The sequence below is a fragment of the Anoplolepis gracilipes genome, chromosome 7 (assembly GCF_047496725.1).
Source record: "Anoplolepis gracilipes chromosome 7, ASM4749672v1, whole genome shotgun sequence".
Lineage (NCBI taxonomy): Eukaryota > Metazoa > Arthropoda > Insecta > Hymenoptera > Formicidae > Anoplolepis > Anoplolepis gracilipes.
Genome location: NC_132976.1, coordinates 11202487 through 11223538, shown reverse-complemented (window position 1 = coordinate 11223538; position 21052 = coordinate 11202487). Strand labels below are relative to the sequence as shown.

At 37.1% G+C, this 21052-nt stretch overlaps 1 protein-coding gene across 14 annotated transcripts in view; it reads left to right on the top strand.

The window, feature by feature from the left end:
* Positions 1-21052, top strand: part of Rbp6 (RNA-binding protein 6) — a 602105-nt gene that overhangs the window by 544796 nt on the left and 36257 nt on the right. For 13 of the 14 annotated variants that reach the window (XM_072896319.1, XM_072896325.1, XM_072896324.1 and 10 more), the window contains 4 exons: positions 7718-7800; positions 8548-8632; positions 14794-14826; positions 15649-15732. In XM_072896319.1, coding sequence (XP_072752420.1) covers positions 7718-7800; positions 8548-8632; positions 14794-14826; positions 15649-15732 — 285 coding nt within the window. The remainder of the gene's footprint in view (positions 1-7717; positions 7801-8547; positions 8633-14793; positions 14827-15648; positions 15733-21052) is intronic. The other variant, XM_072896317.1, reaches the window with a different exon arrangement.

The following is a 21052-nucleotide window of genomic DNA, read 5'->3' as shown; positions in this document are numbered from 1 at the left end:
ATAGATATAATAAGTAAATAAAAATAACGAAATCTTATTTTTTAATTACGTTTAAATGATTTCTGTTTAAAAAAAAAAGAAACAAATAATGTGGATGTTTAATTACTAATGTAATATTAAAAATTTTATGATCTTGCGAAAAGCAAAACTCAACAATTTCTGCTTTTTAACTTTTAATTAAACCAAAGGGTGCCAGTATACCTCATATATAAAAACAGCTCTTTCGGGACACTTTGTCTATAGAATATCTCGGAATATGTATTTCTGATGCATGCTCGTATTCTCTCAACGTAGGCATGTCGTATGAAATGTGTGTGATAATACCCATCCGTGAATAATTCAGGGATTAATAACGACGTATACCCAGGTGGCTTAAATGCGGCAGGACTGTAGCGCTGATCGATGCCAAGGAGTAACGGATCGGTGTAGCTATATTCGAGTTTTAGGGTGGCTATTAGAAAGTGATGGCTTGCCAAGAGAGTTCGGACGCCTCGAAACCGCAGCTTCGCGGTTAGCACGGTAAATCAACAAGTTGATATCCGTTACTTGGCCCAACTCAGACCGCATCAGAGAATGAGAAAGGCAGAGACAGAGACAAAGAGACAGAAAGAAGAGAGAGAGAGAGAGAGAGAGAGAGAGAGAGAGAGAGAGAGAGAGAGAGAGAACAGAGAAGAAAGAGAGGGAGAAAAAGAGAGAGAGAGAGAGAGAGAGAGGGTGAGAGATAAAGAATTTGAAATGTTAGACACAATGATTATACCAAACGATAAAACTGTCTTCAAAGTGCATAATCTACATTCAAGTACATAAACCCGTTCAATATTGCAAACACGTTAACTCTCAAGACGCATCCGGTGGCGCGATTTCCTACAGAGAATATCTGCGAAATATAAATATTATATAACTTAGAATCGCAACGTCGAAAAAGCGTCATCCGTTGGGAGCAAACTTACTCTAGCAAATTTCACAAGCAGCTTGGAATTGTTAATAAACTTGGAGACGTTGATGTCTCGAGGGGTTGCCTCATGACGCGGTAAGATATTTTAAATTATATAGGCTGCGCACGCCTACACATACGCGCTTGACAAATCGATACTTGATAATTTCTCTATTACTAAATTCCAAGTTATGCGATTATTAAAATATTTCTTTTTGGAAAAATATTTTTATATATAATTGCAATTTTTTTTAAATATAGTTAATGTAATATTCAGAGCGAATTGTCAACTTTTTTTATCATATGTATGCATGAATGATTTAAAATACCTCATCATTATATGTGTAAATAATGTATGATCCGAGAGATAAAAAAAGTTGACAATTCGCTCTGAATATTACATTATACTTTATACACTATATTTTATATATATATATATATATATATATATATATATATATATATATATATATATATTTACACGCGGAAATCTTCTAGAGGTTTTTTAAAGGCTTTTAAAGTTATGAGATGATTGAAAAAATAATAGAGTTTTTCCGGAGATTTTTATTTATACATATTCATCATTTTTAATTTTCGAAAAAAGGAATGGAAGTCGATTTTGTCCAGCTATTTACATCCTAGCAAATCAGTAAGAAACGCACGACTTTTCGAATAGTAGCAATCAGGCATTTAGAATTATGTTACAGCTTTATATTCCTCATTCAACAATTATTACGAATGAAAAGGTCGTGTGAGAAACTGAGGAACGGCAGGTATTTAAAGTTTGTCATGGAGAAACTTTAGCAACAATTATCGATGTAACGGTCAATAAGGAGAGAGTCTATAGACTGTGCACAGCCTGTACGTGATAACATATTAATCGGTTATAGAGGAGTACGAGGATGCCGTAATGAAAGCGCGGTAACTCGAGTCTACGACTAGTAGTAATGCGTGTTGCAGACATTTACTAGCCAACTTCCTGTTCGGGACAGGTCTAGACCGCTCATAATCGTTACTGCTGATCTCCCTCTCTTTAAGGAAGACTTAAAACTTTGTCATATTTGATGGTCAAAGACGTTGGTTGCCGTTTATTGCCCCTGTTTTATCGTCGTTTATATGTTGATCATTTTTATCAACTCTAAATTGAATCGAATTGACTAAATTAGAAATTGAGAAAATTGAAACTATTATACTCTTGCAAGCATATAATATATAAACGGAATGCAATAAAGTTATTCACAAACTATTCGCAATGCACATGAAATTGTTCGAAAAATTATATCTCGTACAATATTTATATTTCATATATTTTGTGTGCAATTTGTGACGAAATTTAACACAATATTATTTCATTCTACAATTTAATACTTGAAATCTATTTTTCTTTTAGAATTATTTGCTTATAATTTTGGCTTCAAATATTATTGGAAACAACACACAGTTCTTTAGAAATATGTATTATATGTGTGTATCTTATAACATTAAAACCTCAGTTCTCGATCTCGAGAGCAACGGAATAAGTCAGTACGCAATCAATTTATCGTAGGAATACGAAAAGTACTGATACAAGTACCGATAAGAATACGTATACGTTGGAGGAAAAGCCAATCGACCGATAAGGCGTTCCGCGGCAATCGCGACGTGAAATCGCGACTTGGGCGACGAATCGCACGAGAAATCGCGCTTCAAGAGCTCCGAACGCTATCTAGGCGCGTTGATCGCTGTTTCGGAAACTTAGATTATGGTCGTCTTGTAGAAAGCGATTAGGTTCATGGTACGCTGAGGTGCAAATTGGTTCTCGGGTGGTTTGCTTGATTTATTGCTGTTTCAATCGACAACCGTATCGCTACGTAATATACAGCTAATTACACAGTAAGGCGCTAGCTGATAACCACCTTTGTTGCTTCAAGCTTGATATCGGTATCAATATCGAGGAGATAACGCACACGATATCCAGTATTGCTGATGTTACGGAGGGTGCTTGACGATTGATTACGTACATAAATTCTGGTGTTTGAGAAACTTTCATGACAGAATTAATAAACGATACAAAGGAACACCTATAATCGTCTTTATTACTTGGAAACTTAGAATATTACCACCTCAAAGAGAAATGATTGAGGTCATGGCAAAATGAGAAGGTTGAAATTAATTCCAACACTTATATTCCATCGTCTTGCTATTTGGAACTAGTGATTATACTTAATGCAATGCCTATGTATACATCGATAATCGGGAATAATTATATAGGTATCTATAATAATGATAGATACTTCGATAAATTGACATTACAGTTAACTACCATTCAAAATAGAACAATTAAGAAAATGAGAAATTTGATGATAGTAGTGAATATGTGAGAGGTAATTGTTATTAATGATCGATATGACGTTGCATATAAGTATATTACCAATCCATGAATATCATGTCATTTCTGCTCAATCATCGACGAAGAAAATATTGCATTTTCTACAGGACAAATATAATTATACTCATAAAAAGTACTATTAGTTATAAATATAAATAGTTACGTAATAATAAATAAAGAGAGACATTTGTTATTAGAATTATAAATATGTCTTAGTAAAATAAGTTAAGATAATTTCAGATAAAAAAAAGAAACAGATCAATAAAATACTATGAATAATTACAAGGAGCAAATTATATTACGATGAAAAAAAAAATTAATTACATAAAACTTTAATTTTAAATTTTAACATAAGAAAATCTCTCTTACGTATTAAAATCACGTTAAAAGAACTATAGGTCGATATCTCTCGTAAAACGGATCGTCAAAGTTTGAGATGACATTAAAAATCAAATAATATTATTACCTATTGAATTTAATTACAACGATATGTGTGCAATCAATGAATCAATTATATGATTTGCGGTGTATGCGAGATTTTAAATAATCTATTTCATAAAACATTAGTTGTAAATATCTACTATTATTATTATCGATTAAATTTATGAATTTATCAGAAATTCGTTGACATTATAAAATCGAAATTATATATAAGCGTAATATATGATATTATTAATTATTTAGTGTAGTTAAGAAAAATCTGACTGCTACTAAAAAAAAAAAAAAAAAAAAAAAAAAAACTAAATACAAGATTTTTTAGCGCTATAATATAACATAATAACATGCAGAATCTCAATAAAAAAATGGTGCAAATGAAACGAGCTTTACAAAGTATTAAAATCGATGTAGAAGTAACGTTTCGTTATCATCGATGTTCCTCGTAAAACGAACCATCAAAATTCAACGACATTAAAAATAAAATAGTCGCTCCTCGTTCCCTGGCAGCTCTTTCGGTATCGATCACCGGGATTCCGCATCGTAAATACGTCGCGGGAAACAAACAAAAGTTCGCAGAAGTTTTATGTGCCGACGGGGGCGAAGGTGGAAAGGGTACGACCGAGGGGGGGTGGGGTGGGGCGGAGGGGGAGGGGGAAGACGGAAAGAGTGCGGAGGTCTAACTCCTCGTATCCATTTACAAGTTTTAAATCGTTCCGCCGGCGTGCCTTTTGAAAGAAACCTTTTACCTTTATTCTCAATGCACGATAAAATTCTGAAACGCGCGTTCGCCGGCCGCGCGGCTTTTAAACGTTAACACGCGCGCTTGCTCGGTACAATGGCGGCGGGGTCGCATTATACTCGAGAATCAGAGGGAGAACAAGTGATATAGGAAGAAACAAGGGCTCGACGAGTGGCGACGAAGGGGTGAAGAAGAGTGCCGTGGTACTAAGTGGAAAGAAGACGGCGGTGAGGGAACAGAGAACTGCTGTTCTCTCGTCGTCGTCGTCATCGTTTGCTACTTCGATTTCTTTGCACAAGACCGAATAAAGCTGCACTAACAGGAATAAAAATCTTATTTCCTGTAATATATATATTTATTCGTACATTGGCGCAATTTTTATCTTTATCTGATTTATACAATATTTTGACCTTATCGTGATATATTGATTATATAAATAAGTTATATAGTTCGATAGATGTCTTATATATAATAGAAAGATTAAATATGTCTTTCCATAAAACTTTTATAAATATTATATATTATATATTATGACATATATATTGCAAAATTGTTTAAGTATATATGTCAAAAATTATTAATAAATGCTGTGAGAATTATTAATTAGCGCTAGCTTAAGTCTGACTTAATTGGACATAGCAATGACAGCAATTTATATTAATGAGAGACATGTGCCAGCTTTTGTCGATCCGGTGTAATGTACTTAAATGAGTGTTTGCGAGATCGTAAATAATCGTTTTTATCATAACCGCTCAGTTTGGCCATTCGCGCTGCTTTTATGAAACCGTAAGATATCCCAGTTCGATTTGCATCTTCGTTGAACGAGGGAAGGAGACGCCGTAATCTCGCGACCTGGAAGGTCGCGATGGTAATTCTGTGCCATTGGGACAGCTTATGGATCATTTAAGAAGCTCTCGCAGGTCAAGAGGATAGTCCACGGTAAAGGATATCGCAGGGGTTTTTTTTTTATTGAAATGCGCGCATCTGCGGCGGCCAGCGATGGCTCGGCCAGCTGAGCACGCATTTTTTTCATCGCCTCGTTCAACTCCACAGCGGTCGGTTGGTCGCTGAGAGCGGTTACATCTCTCCGTACGTCGTCCAAAGGCGTGAAAATGGAGTTTTGCAGGAAGGTTACGGGGTCCGGTTACGGAGATAAATTTCCTTATGAAAATTCGAATTCGATCGGGGAAGAGATGCCCCGTTATTCGCAATTTATCGGGGCTTTTGTGAATCGCTGATCGTGCTCTTATATGTCTCTCGGTCATTCTTTGTCGCTTTCAAGGCCGTAAAAGAAGCGCGCTTTAAAGATGACAAACATTTCATCTTCAGAACGATTAAAGACTTAATTTTATTAGAAATATATTGAAATATTATTCGCTAAAATATATCAAAAAATAATTTTATTCTCAGAATAAATCATAATTCTCGATTATATTGTAAAGAAAAGTTGCTTCTTGATACCTTGCGCAATAGAAGCTCGAAAGGATGAACGCTATCAAGGAATGTCAATGATAGTCCAACGATGCCGCATTACGCTCGTAAGGGAGAGAACAGTCAAAGTGATGGCAGCAAGGGGCCGCGAAGCAAGATAGTTAAATGTTACCGGTGTCAGGACATAGCCTTTGTGTTAGGGGAGTGCTTGGGCTCGGTGGAGTTAGCTAGACTGGCAGAGTACTATAAATTACATAAATGAAGTAAGCCCCTTCCGCGCTCAAACGGACGTCTTGCCAAGTTTATAACTTAATCACTCGTGCTACCTCGTAGCAAGAGGAGAAGCTTAGGTGGATGAGAGAATGCGAGAGACGCAGCGGAACGCTCGAGATGGGAGCGGGTACAGCGGAGACAGATAGCGTAGAGGATGTAAGAGAGAAAGAATCTGGCGGAGAACAAGCCGAACGATTAATGGTGTCAGCGTTGAATAATTGAATGTGTCGCGCACATATTGCTTCAACACTTGTAAGTTTTTTTTTTTTTTCTCCGCGACCTGCTTGTTTTAAAGCAGGATGTATAAATAAGATTATCTCTTAAATTAATTATTATTTTCTCAATCATTTATTTAATTAAATTTCTAATTTAAATAAATGTGAATAGTTCTTTTTAAGTATTTGCATAAACTGTATGAAAAATGTATAATTTTTTTAATCTCATTATTTACTATTTGTTATACATTTAACGATATACATTTTGAAAGTTCTATTACGCATTAAAATTGTCTCTCTCTCTCTCTCTCTCTCTCTCTCTCTCTCTCTCTCTCTCTCTATCTATCTATCTATCTATCTATCTATCTATCTCTCTCTAAACTCACAAGACTCGAGATAACTTTTGAAAATAGTAAGAAAAATATGAAAATTAATTATCTCGGTTCTCTTTGACGTATCTTCATGGAAGTAGACTAGAATCATGCATTGCCAGCTTATATTTCTTTCGAATGACTATCGGGTGCTTTTTAATTACGGGACGCCTAGCGTAGCTGCAGCAACTGCTTTAGTACGGAAACACTAAACTCACTAACTCCTTATCTTAAGCAACATCGCGCACTCTGAATTCGTATAACTCGCGCTCGCCGGATATCTTGAGTCTGAATTACTAGGTAGGAGAGGAGCGCCGGCGCGAGGAAAGAGCGAGATTAAAATCGCCCGGAGAGCAATGCAAAGTTTTTAATAACCCTTGATGCTTGATTAAGTTACGGCTCTCTCTTCGCCGACTCGCTGTCTTTCCTTCCCGCTGTTCGTCTTGAGCTACGGAGATAAATTTCGCGGAGATTTCGCTTAGACCGCGTTCGAGCGGTACGAGGGAAGAAGCGAGGCTCGTTTGCTCCGTCAGCTAAATTAATGGAAATCTGGATGGTTTCTTATTTCCGCGAATATGCAGGAGAGCCTTGCGGAGAGCTTGCATTCTCGCCAATACCGGTTACTCCAATTCAAAATTATGTAGATATATTTATTAATGCGGATTGAGACCCGGTTGAATGTCAAGTACCTTTTTACTCGTAATATATGATAAATAAGTTAATTTTTTTTTATAATTTTTAATGCGCCAGAGATTAATATATATATATATATATATATATATATATATATATATATATATATATAAAACAAATTATTATGAAATTTAAAAACTTATGATAGAAAAGTAAATTAGCATACACACTTTTGCTATTTCAATGTTTTATATTCTAAATCTAATATAAATTCTCTTATTAACATTTAACAAGATTTTATGTGTTTTCTTGCAGGCTTTGGATTCGTCACGTTTCAAAGCGAGGATGTCGTCGACAAAGTCTGCGAGATCCATTTCCATGAAATCAACAACAAAATGGTAAGTCGTAGGTTAAAAAAAAAAGTCTGTTTGTATAATTAAAAGTGTTCTCTTTACTTTAAATGTCTGCAAAGGTGGCGTCAAAAAATATTTAACTTTTGCTCCTTGCTTGCAGATAGCAATAGCATCGAGCTTAATTAATTTTCCATATAAATGAAAATCGCTTTGTTACATACATTTGATACGCATGTGGAATATACATGCAAAAGTAGTTACGTACGATATAAAAGATGTGAAAGAGCTAGCTGTGAATTCTCTAGAGTAAGAGAAATCTCTGTTTACCTTCTATTACAACGGAAAGCTCTTTCACGCGTTGGTTAAGTATTTTCTTGATGCCACCTTGTAATAATCTCAAAGTAAACTCACGCGCTCTGATCCAGTTCAAAGCTTTTCAAATTTCATCCTCAGCAGTTACTTATTTCTTTATGAAATTTTTATCAAAAGTACTTTTAGTATTTAGCAAGAGCTATAATAACCCGATAAATTAACGAAATCTTTCGGAATAGAAACAGAAATTCATCTATCGTATTTTTCCTTTCAACTTATTTCCAAGGATGATAATACTGAAACCATAACGAACGACACGCGCACAATTTTAGAACTGTAATATAATTGCGCTAAAGAGTAAAGAAATACACCTTCCGAGACCTATCTGAATCATCAGCTTCCTGTCAAAAATCTCGTTCGGCAAGTCTCGGTCGGACGCTTCACCCCATCTCCTCACCTGTCTCTATCTGACATTTCAAGGTCGAGTGCAAGAAGGCACAACCGAAGGAAGTGATGCTCCCAGCGAATCTGGCCAAGACGCGAGCGGCCAGCAGAGGCGCATACGGTGAGTTGGTGATGGTCGCGACACCCACCCCCGCCACCTATCGCTACGCGCCGTACCCCCTGCCGACGGCGGCCGCCGCCGCTGCACACGCGGCCGCGGCGGCCACCGCTGGACCCCCTCACCACCACTTGCTGGCTCCGATAGTCGCTACCGCTGCACCGAGCGCGGCCGCTACCTACCAATATGCGGCCGGCGCGGCCGCCGCACCTACGGCCGCCGCGGCAGCCACCACCGCGGCGGCGGTCTATGACGTAAAGCGCGCGATCGCGGCTGCAGCCGCGGCCGCGGCGGCGGCCTCTTACCGTCCGCATCCGGTCGCGACCGCGGCTGCATCCCGCGCCGCCGCGCTCACCTATTCCATGAGCGATCTGCTCGGCGTGCAGGGCCTCGACATGGGGGCCGTTTACCATCCGATACCGACCATAGGCCTATGACCTACGATACTCACGCCCCTCTCGCGCCCGCAATAGATGGCCGCGCGATGAGATTTTCCGGGGGCGTCGTCCGGCTACTTGCGCGTCCGATTTCTTTCAATTTCATTTCAATCGGTCCAGTAGTCGTTCCTTTCTACGTTACTCAAACTAGACAACAAGCTTTTTCTCGGTCTCGTTGTAGCATGGATAAGTCGTAAGGATAAGTTTAACAATTTGCGCGTGTCCAGGCAAGAATGATGTAGCGACGTGTATGTACGTGGTTTCAAAATGCAATACGCGATACTCTCTCTCTAATTTTCTTCAGAGATTGTATTTTGATATGTGCCAAAAATTAGATTCTTTGAATAAATCACATAAATTACGTAGTTTGGAGCTCAATATGTTAACTATATTTTTATAAAAGAAATCTGCATTTTAACGAGTCTGTCTGTAAGACTCAATTGGCCAATATATAAGCTCAAGATACGAGATTTTTACTTCTTGTTAATTAGAGATTCCAATGAAGAACTAGTACTCCCTCGTAGCATATGAGTTATTTTTTTCAACGAAATATTACATTAGATTTTAAAAATATTTTGTCATACATTCCTCGATTGAGACTGTTTTAGACTTCGTTTTGAAGTAGTCAACGAAGAAAATCGAAAGTATTAATTAATATATGTCGATTAGAGGAGAATGATCGAACGACCGGATGTGATAGATATCGATATCAGGAAGTGCAATATCGTTAGATTAGAAAGACAGCTCGTTCTTATTTGCCGGTACGAGATACATATCGAGGACGCGATATACTGTTCGCGGTTTACAATGTTCGGCAAAACTGTGATCGTAGAAACAGAACGCGTAGCAAATTGCAAATTTACTCGACGCGTAGTAGTTACCTATGTGGCCTCATTTTCTTGTAGCAAAAAATTTAGACAACGAGACGAACGTATCGCAAAAGACTGGTAGTTATTTCGTAGATAATTAGTAATGCAGGTAGTAGGACAATAAACGAAGTGTTCAAATGTAGAGAGAAAAAAAAACGGACCGAAATGATCCAACGTTGCTCAATAGTAGATCGCCGTCGCCTTGAACGTATCTCCTTCGGGGATTGTCTTTCAATTTATATATTTGCAGTGTTAAATAAAACACATAATATGCAAAAATAATTTAATCATCTATGATATACATATATCAAGAATATAAACACTTATAGCTTCTTAAAATAAATGTTACTAAATATAAGAATAAAATTTATGAAACTCTTGATCCTTCGACCTTTAAAAGGTCGGTTAGTAATCTATTCTGATGTTTCTGGATGTGAAACTTTCTGTACGCTCTCGTAATATTTTTAATTCAAAACTGCTATATAAACACATGTTAGAAGCTTATAAAGGATTGAAATGATAATAATGATTTAAAGTATCTAATGAGCTGTTGTAAAAAAAGTACACTTTGAAAGGTTAAATATAATTATAGAAATATCTTAATTAATAAGGATATTTAAAATGTACGAAGGTGTATAAGTCATGTCTAATCAAGTTTCATCTACCAAGATCGATAATTAAGTTCTCGGCGTCCATCACACTTGCCGTTAAAAGCATTTCAATTAAAACGCTGTTAGAACTTAACGCCGACATCGAGCCTTCAACGAAAGAGAAACGGTAGAACAGGAAATCGAAGGACAGGTGAGCTCCTGTCGTGCGACGATTTTCAGGTCACCTCGATGGGAAAACGAAATGACAATTCCCCGATGGAGAGATCGTATGTTCGTCTGGTGGCTGTCAATTCGTTGGTAGAACTTAGTTGAAATTTTAGCGACGCGAACAAAGCTTTAAACGTAGAAATGGCCGTCTGCGAGGGAGGTTACGCGCGACGAGACCGGATGATAATTAAAAAGCCGCGATGGGAGATGCGGGAAAAAAAAACAACAATTTCGCGTTTTTTCCTGGCATATTTTCGGGCGTGTCGTCAAAAACGGCAGGATATTTAACGGGACAAAACAATTGTCCGCTCAATCGGCGAGCGCGCTCCTCGTCGAGGCCGTTGATTACGAATATTTTATCAGGAAACAGAAATATAAAAAAAAGTAAAACACATTCCCAGGTAGCGGCGTGCCGCGTGCCGCGTGTGTCGCGATACGAGCGATAATTGAAGGAAATCGATTAGCGGCGACGCGCCGACAAAAATTGTCGGCGACGTAACGAGGGGGCGGTTAGCGCGACGAGAGCTCGCAGCAAATGGTCGGTGCACTTCTCATTTTTGTCGCGCCTTCCGGAATATTTTTCGCAAGTGACTTCATGAAATTTCATAATTTCGAAGCAAAAAAGAACTTCACTGTTCTCTAAACGATATTAAGATATTCAGCAGAAAAGAAACACAAAACTCTCGGCACTATCTACTATATGTATATACATGCATACGAATCTATATACATATATATATATATATATATATATATATATAATATATTTATATTCTATATACTTTGTATGGGGTGTCTCAAAATCAGCGGTAATGTGTCCGTAACGTACGTGTTTTATGGATAAGCAAGAGATCGAACTCGGAAAATAGAAAATTAATTTAATGAGAGAAGACATTCTAGAATGCACATAATGAACATGTAATGAAATGAATCTTGAACGAAAAAAATTGTACGTTTATTTGAAACTTACTCGAATTTACAACATTGACAAATGATATCAAGCTATTGCTTAAAAAAAAAAAAAAAAAATAGATTCCGAGTGAGATATGCGCCAGTGCCATGATTTTCGGACATCCCGTATAGATATGTACCTAACGACCCATTATAGATTACGCCAGACGATATATAAGTTATATTGTTTTGTATATCTTACCTATTTGGTAATACTATAGCATTTGATATTGATATCGATATATTTTGTGAGAGCCGCATATTACACCTTATAGTTTTTTGTAATAGATCAAACAGATATACATATCTCGAAGTTATATATATCTATCTATCTATCTATCTATCTATACATATTTAGGTACTAGGTAAACATTTGTGTTGTTACCAAACCTTAGATATTATTGAAACTCTAGGCGCTCTAGGTTCGATTAGTTAGAGCGAATCAGTTTTGGGCGAATTAATATACTATGTACACGTTCCTACCGTTGAGACTACTAGTGGATTATAGCTTTTGGGAAGTCACTATAATACCGTTAGCTTAGATTATACTTTAGGCATTTCTTCGCGGAAGATCGTATGTAGGCTCGCTTGCGATTATCGACAGAGAATGGCTCGGAAAAAGAAAATTTTTTTTTCGCCTCTGTCGTAACATTTCTACTCACATTTGCTTTAGAAAAGCTTATTCGTAATCAGTTTTTTGTCGAAAAAAAAAAAAAGAAATGAAATATAAAAAGCGAGAACCTCAGCGTTTTCCGCAAAGAACACGCAGTTTAACAGCGGCTTCAAAAGAGACCTATTACATTGTACCTACTTACTTAACGAGCTCTACGTTACATAGTACATTTATATTACGTTACACGTAATATTATACCTCTCTATATAGGATACATACTAAATATATATCGTGCGTATACCTGTCTATGCCTCAGTCTCCCAGTATTCCTACTCATATATTACTTGTTACATAGTATTTAACTCTTCTTAAACCACATAGTACCGTTTATCTTAATAAATAATGCGTGAGTCGTGTGTGTCCTAGACAATACTTAGCCCGAGAGGCGCAACACTGTCAGTTTCGTAAGTAGACCAGACCTTGAAGAGATTCGTTCGAACAAAACGTGCTGTTTCGTTCGGTTGGCCTTTTGTGATGCTTGGCTGGGGGCCGGATTTTGGTTTCACGGGATTATAGAATGTCCTATTCACATACACACGATTTGTAACGGGGGCGCAGAACGGACTCAAGACGGAATGCACCCCCGATACACGGCCTCGCGAATGTTCTCATGCTCCCCGAGTGGAACGCATCAAAAGGGGAAACATAAAATTCTAGTAAGAGTAGCTCAATGAATTCCACGTTGCCGAAGCCCCATCGATGTGACGTAAATGTTAATCGACCGGCAACTCGATCGTAAACTCGAGCTGAGACAGGCTTTATGCGCTCCTCGGAACTGCGAGAGACTGTTAATGTTAATGTCGTACGTAAACGTCTGCTCTACGTGAGATCGATATGTTGCATCTGAGAAAGTACACAGGATGCCGATATTACGTAGATGCCGTATAGAAAGCATGCGCGTAATTCGCGCAAGAAATATTTACGTGGTATCGTCGAGATCTATTCACGTGTGTTTCGATGAAGCGATAAAGATATATTATATCTATATTATGCTGCAAACGATTCCATTGAAATAAATGCGAGATAGTACTCGACGTATACGTGCAAATTTTATTGTAGCTCGGAAGAATTTAGAAAGCCATTAAGACAGAGAAAAAAAAAAAAAAAAAAAAAGAGCAAAATGATAATAAAATGCCATTGAGCGCGCTTGACGTAATCAAAACCAGCCCGGTAGAGAGACTTTAGGTACGGAATTACTAATACTATTAATATGTATCAGTGTATATTTTAATGGCTAGAATAAACGCTCTTATATACTTTTTCCATCTGCGTATATTGTGAGAGCAACGTCGATATGGACACTAGCATAGTGAGTCAGTAGTGTAGTATTGTGGTCGGTGTTTTTTTTCAATATTGTATCGTCAATATAAATGTGGTAGTGGTGTCGGTAATATGCCACGCACACGTGACGTAGAGACAAAAATTGAAACGTTTTATCGACGTATCCACGTGTATTCTACTGAAATTATTTCGCAAACAGTTTGTCAGAGTTTGCGGGACAACAATCGAACGGTGGCATACTACCGACCCTTAGTCGATATCTAATAAGCTATATAGACAGCCTAGCAAATATTACTTAACGGTAAATAATTAACCAATATACCTTTGGAGGCTACAATAACCATAGTTTATAGGAGGGTTTATTTTGTCGTAGATTGAAGACACCTCGGCCGCGCGTAGTTACTAGTACCTTGTCACACAGTTAGTCGATGCGCTATATAGTCGATGCGATATACATATATACATAGTGAGAATCTTAGTTGTGTGGTCTTTTGAATTAGTATCGAATTATGAAATTTCATGAATGCCTTGATCTCTCTATCATTCTCTTTCTTACTCTTACTCTTTCTCTATATCTTTCTTTCCCTTTCTTTCTCTCTTTCTGTTTCTCACTCTCACACACATTTTCTTACTCTCTGATTAACCTAGAAAGCTTCTAATCCTGTTCTAATTCTTCTCTTCTTTTCTTTTTACGTTCTCTTTATCGTTTGAACCTAGTCATACGTTACACTTAAATCGTTGATCCCGACGAATTTCTGCAACGCTTTGCTTCATATATTTAACTTATCTCCATGTACATATTCTTAAATGTTTATGCCTATCTTTCGCCTGTTCGAAGAAAAATATTGGTCCTGTGGTATATCATTTTAACGGGATTGACACGTGAAAACTTGATTTCCGACGTTAAGCTCACTTTTAAAATTTTCGAGCGATCAATATCTTTCTTCGTACGTAGTTGCAGAAATTTTGATGGAGATTTGAAATCGTTGCACTAACGAACACGCAATATGAATGAAGGGAAAAGAATTAAAAATGTGAAAAAGAGAAAAGAAAAAAAGAGAAAAAATGTGTTGTACTCATAACACATTGATCCATCTCGAATCTACATTTTAATCGAATCTATTTTTCCTTATAGATTTTATGTGGTCTCTGGGAGCATTACCTGATGGTGAGTAATGAAATATATATAAGCTTAGATCTAGTAAACTCGATACTTGCTGACGGCTGCTATTTTAACTGACGGACATAGCTAAAATAATAGCGATATCATACGACTTGACAACCTTGATACATAATCATTTATTGACCTATTTCATTGCTTTAACATATATTTTATTTTATAACATATCTTTTAATTGACTACAAATTACGTATAAATGTTAGAATTTTAGATTAGCTATTAACTCTATTAGCTTCTATATAATATTTAAATTTAATCTGATTATTAATTAGCAGAGAGTATAGATACTTATATAAACATAACTTGATAGATTTAATTTAATCATTAGCAATTTACATAAGTTTCATCGCGTGTTTTATATATTTTCATCAATTTTTCTATTATAATCTAATAATTTACAAAATTGTGCTAAGAAAAAATTAATATTTCATTAGTGATTTATGAAATGAGATAAAAATTTCTTTCTCTAATCCTTTTCAAGCTTCTTAATATTTTCCTTAAACTTTTCAAGATATAAATTCAGGCACAATAATGTATTAAAGAATTTATAAAATTATAACTGAAAGCACATACATGTATGCACATTAAAAGAGGTAAAAAAAAAAAAAAAATTAAAATTATATATCTATAAATTGGAACTCTTCAAGATAAAATTATTATAATTATATAATAGTACCACTAAAAATGCAAACGAGTTGAACGGCTCTTTGTGTTTAACAGCATTTTGTCATTCAAAAGCACAAAACTACCGTATGATCTCGGATATGAGAGAAAGAGAATATAACACACAAATTTTCGTTACATTTACAGGTTTCCCAGCGGCAGCGTACGCGGCATACGCGGCGGGTCGCGGCTATTCTGGGTACCCTAGTTTCGGATTACCCTACCCGACAGGTAACCATCTTAGTCTTAACCATCTTAACCACCACAATGCGGCCCACATCGCGCCCCTGAACTTGAACTTAAACCTTATACAGGCGCAGCCCGCGCCCCACCATAATCCACCCACCCCGACACCGCTCTTTTACCATCCTAATCTGGACCTCTACAACGCCATGCCTCTGTGAACTAACTCGCCGACTAACGGTACCGACCCGAGCTGTTTGCGCGCACTCTAACCCATCGCCACACGCTAATAATTGACTATGCTGTCGCTTCGTCTGTCTGGTTTTATTGCGATGAGAGAGCGTGTCGCGACGCGATTAATATGCCGGGTGGAAGACAGATTCCGTGTTACGAGTATCGAGGAAACTCGTGCGATTCAAGCGTGACAGAACCATGCAACGCACGCGTGGAAACTGTACGCGAGACAAGAGGTCCTCCGTCGAGGACCGCGAACAAAACGACGCGACGGCTAGCAGGTTCCGCTGGATCGCGTCGCTATCCTCTTCGCCCAGAAAAGGACGATAAAATTCCTTAAAACGCGGGAAGAGGATTCCTTTTTAAAACAGCGGCCGCTCCGATTTCACAAAGTTTCGCGCTGCTCTTGACAACGCGAAAGTCGGGATAGGACAACCGAGAAGGAAACGGGAACGGGAACGCGAAAAATGCTACGTCGTGAGAAACTTTACCTGGTGTTACAAGATATTCGGGGATAAATTATTAATGTCGAGCGGTGTCGGCTTTTGCCGACACGACTGCTCGCTCTCGCTGCGATATCGGTCTCGCTTCTCTATGAAAAAGTTTGTACATTATTGGAGTGCTTATTCGATACTTGGTCGCGATGTTGGTTTCGCGTATTTTCTTACAAAACGAGCATACCGTTGGGGTAGTAGCCAGCGGTGAAAATCGTACAAATCGATAAAACTTACTATATCAAAGTTTCCCCCGCCGCGTTAATCTAACAATAAGAACACTAAAGAAATACCTATTTGTTACTTTGAGATACGGTACCGATAAAACAGTTTAGTCTAGTTTGTATTTATTTACGCGCATTAATTTAGCAAAAGGTTTAAGATGAATTTCGTACGACACACACTATGACTTTATTATATTTTATTTTTCTACTGTATTTTTAGATGACTTTTTTTAAAGAGAAAACAATGAATTCCATAGGATATAAGTAATTTATTCTCTTTCTCGTTCTGCGATAGACAATAAATCACCGGGTGTTTGCGAAAAAGTGGCGCTACCCGTGGATCTGGAATTTATTGAGCTGTTATAGCCGCGGTGTACTATTGACTCTCCCTCTTGTGTTGAGGCTATAATTTTTAAAGAATTTAAAATCTCAAAAAATAGTATGTATTGTATTATATGAACGAAAAAACGAAGAAAGAAATGCGCGTGAATATATTACATCAAGTGTAAAATGACTCGCAATTCAAACGATTTTATTTAATTTATAGATATATTATCGTTTGAAAATATTTCGGTAAGCCACTCTATGTGAAATCAATCATTCCTTCCAATAACAAGTACATTGCAATGGTAATCTCAATAAAAGCAAATATCCAATCAATGTTTGAATACATCAGCGAATGCCACTAAATATTGAAATAGCCGATAAAAGTTATTAGAAAATACTTTTGCTTTTAAAGCGTTCATTAGCCAAAACTGTATAGCACGTGATAAAACCAATAATATATATTTCATGAATACCTATCGATATTTCGAAAATACGATGTCAGTGAAATTGAGTTCGAGCTGTTCAAAGCTGTTTGGCTCGGTTAACGGATTGTGAAATCGATCGTAATATAAAATGTGCGGCAGGAGCAGAGTAAAATGTCATTGTTGATATTTGGCAGGAATAACGAGTACACATCAATTGACAATGATACGCGAGGGAACCGCATTGCGGTCCACTCTACACACACATGTACATACAGCTATTGACATATATATATACACACACACATACAGTATGCGTATGGTTACAACGATTAATAAAATATCCAAGGAAAATGAGCACGTCCATCTTTCAATATCGATCTATTGAAATCGAAGTGGATGATAGCTCGCTGGCGAACCTTTCGAAGTCAAGCCTTCTTCATATTGCATTTGCAAAATGGAAATCACAGATGCATTGCACTTGAATAAGTTCAAGGAGACTGCATTTCTCTTCCACTATCGACATTATCGACATTGAGATGTTTATAACATTTGATGGAAATCATTTTAACTTGTTTTTGCGAATTATCAAACTTTGTATCATTTATTTCATTCTCTATCTTTGTATCATTTATTTCGTTTTGTTCTATTTTTGTAATTGTTCCTCTTTGAAGAGATGTAATTATGATTTGAGTTTTTTACCGCATAAATTTTTATTTTATAATAAAATTAAATAAAAATTTTTGAAGTAATATAATAAATTAAAATATTAGTAGAAGAAAGATGCATTTTTTTAACTTATCTACTTATTACATCTGTGAATTCTATTTTGGAAAATTAAAAGGGAACAAGTTATATTTTTTTTAAATTTATAATAAATATTTGCAAGAAAATTATTTTCAAGAATTGCATTTTTGTCGAAAAATTGCATTTTAAATTGATTTAAACTTGATTAAAAAGTATATATTATTATATTATCATTACTCTCATTTTAAAATTTTCAACAAATAAATTAAATTTATATTTAATATTATATAATATTTTAGCTCTCCAAATGCGAATTGTTTCGTAGACTTTATATAATTACTATAACGCTCTCCTAAAGGCTTTTTTCTTCTTGACGTTTGCCAGGACGTCGTACACGCTATCGCTCTCATGTGTTATGCTCGCTTGTCTCTATCACTTCCCGTCTGGTAAACGTACGCACGTTTTGTTCCGCGTGTTCCGCGAAAGGTGATTGCGATCGAAGTTACGCACTCCCCCATAATTCCAACCCTCGCACACGGTTTACCGCTCCTCCTGTGTCAAGCATGTAAAACGGTAATAACGCGTCACGTCGTTAGCGTCGGACAAACTGCGACCGGTGCTTCGTCACGATCGAGATTAATTAACGCGGGAGATAGTATCGCTCAACGATATCGCGCCGTATTCGCGGAGAAATGCTTTCTAGAAAGAACGAAACGCACGAAAGGCGATTCCTCTTGTCGAGGAATCGGAACCTACGCAGTGCAGTACAACGACTTTTAGAACAATACACGCGGATGTGAAGGGAACTCATAAATAATATATAATGTTTTTCGGACATTGACCCATCCCTCAAAAAGTCTCCAGTTTTCCTCCGCCCTCCGTCGTGGCCCTTCTTGAATCGATCCTCGCTCTTCTCCAGGGATGTGCTCAATGCTTTCAGAATCGTTTCCAATTTCCTTCGGCAGCCGCTACTTAAAGCATCTGAATAACTTTTCGGAAACTCTTTCCCTTCCCGCGCGGCCACCTTTCCAACCTCTTCGACCATATCTTTGATCCTCCCGTTCCGACTTGTCTTATTGCGTACAGTTCACGAGGCATGGTGGTAGAAGGAAAAGTGGATATCATCCGCGATGATTGATCGCTATAGAGGAGTATTCCTCGCCATCCTTCCCCCTACCCCCTCCCTTCTCCCCCCCCCCCCGGCCCTGTCCGTCTCCCTCAATTCCCAATGTCCGAAAAACATTCGTCTGTTAAGCCACCCTCTACGCAAACACGGGAACGGAGCGATCTTCCACGCAGGAACGAATCCGACATGGGGTTGGAAAGATATTTCTGAGTAGGGGGCGGCGATGTATATTCGAGAATATATTCGCTTCGCGGGGGAACTTCTTTGGGGAAAGTCTTCTACTCGAATGTTCCCGAACTGCAAATATTCCGAGAGCAGGCAAATGGCAGTCGTGATTTAACGATCATTGCTAGATATTCGCCTTCGCGTCACGAAACGAAAGCGCCGAAGGACGCGAACTGAATTCGAACCGCGTGGCTCGTATTTCATTTATTGATAAATATTCAAGAAACTTAATAAATGGAGAGGCGCGCGCAAAAGAAGTTGTTTTGACGAAAGTCAAGTCACACATTTCCACCAATAAATAATTGATTTGTATTATGTCATACATAATGTATTGGATCTTTAATATTCTCTTTTACAGAATCTTATATTTCAATTTTTTTTAGAATTAAATATCTCGCTTTAAAAAACCCACTTTACATTAATTGAAAAATAATACTTTCTTATCTATCTCAATATTTTGACATTTTACATTTTATTATTACTCTTACCTGTTTCAGAAACAATATGCATATTACCTTAAGCTATATGAATAGTATAAAAATGTTTTCATATATTAAATTATATTATTGTGTTATCTATTAAATTTCAAATAATGCGGAAATTATAAACAAAAATTCTCTCATTTTCCGTTATGAATCATATTCTAAGATGGATGAGATATCTAATACGTGAGTGCGACATTATGCAGCAAGTTCGCTCTGGGGTTACAAGTTTCCTAAGAGCGAAGTAGTTTCCGCCGGTAGTTTATATTTGTTAAATATTGATGTGAGATCAGCGCGTCTTACATATCTCAATTACATATCTGAAACTACACTGCCGTTCACAAGTTAATTGACTAAAAGAGAAAATGTTTACATGAAACAATATCAATGAACATAAAATTAATTGATTTATTTCTATATTATAAGTTTGAGAATATGTAACAATCAAGCCTTTCATGCACACAAATTTCACGCAATTGCGAACTATTTTATTACTATTTCTTTCTCAATGCGATAAATAATATTCAATAAACATTGCATGATATTTCGGTGCAATGAAAAAATTAAATAAACGCGATAAACGAGAGGCATCGTTTTCGCAGTTTGTCCGATGACACATTAAAATCCTGACGTCTAACAAAACTCGATCCAATTTCTTATCCTTGCGTGGTCCTTTGTAATAGTCAACATTTTCCGCGACGTATACGATCATGAAAACAGGACGAAAGGGATAATAGCGGCACGTCACGAAATAGTAATTTAAAGAAAATTAACGGTGAAGAATGATTAGAGGCATAGGGGGTTGATAATGCTTCGGGATTATCGCTTCCTCCCTCATCCCGCTATCAGTAAGCGACAAATCGTTGTATGACGAAGGTACAGAATCATTCTGGAGTAGTGAGCCTAGAAAATGACGGAGATCGCGCAAAAAAATCTCTGTAGCAAAGAATAAGACGCTTTTAATCTTCATATAATGCGAAAATCGTTGAAAAAGAGAGAAATAAGGAGAGAAGGAGACGATGGGGAGCAATTTTTCGCAAAAGTAGCGATCTGTCGTTCTCGTGATACGCGCTAAAATAACTTGCCG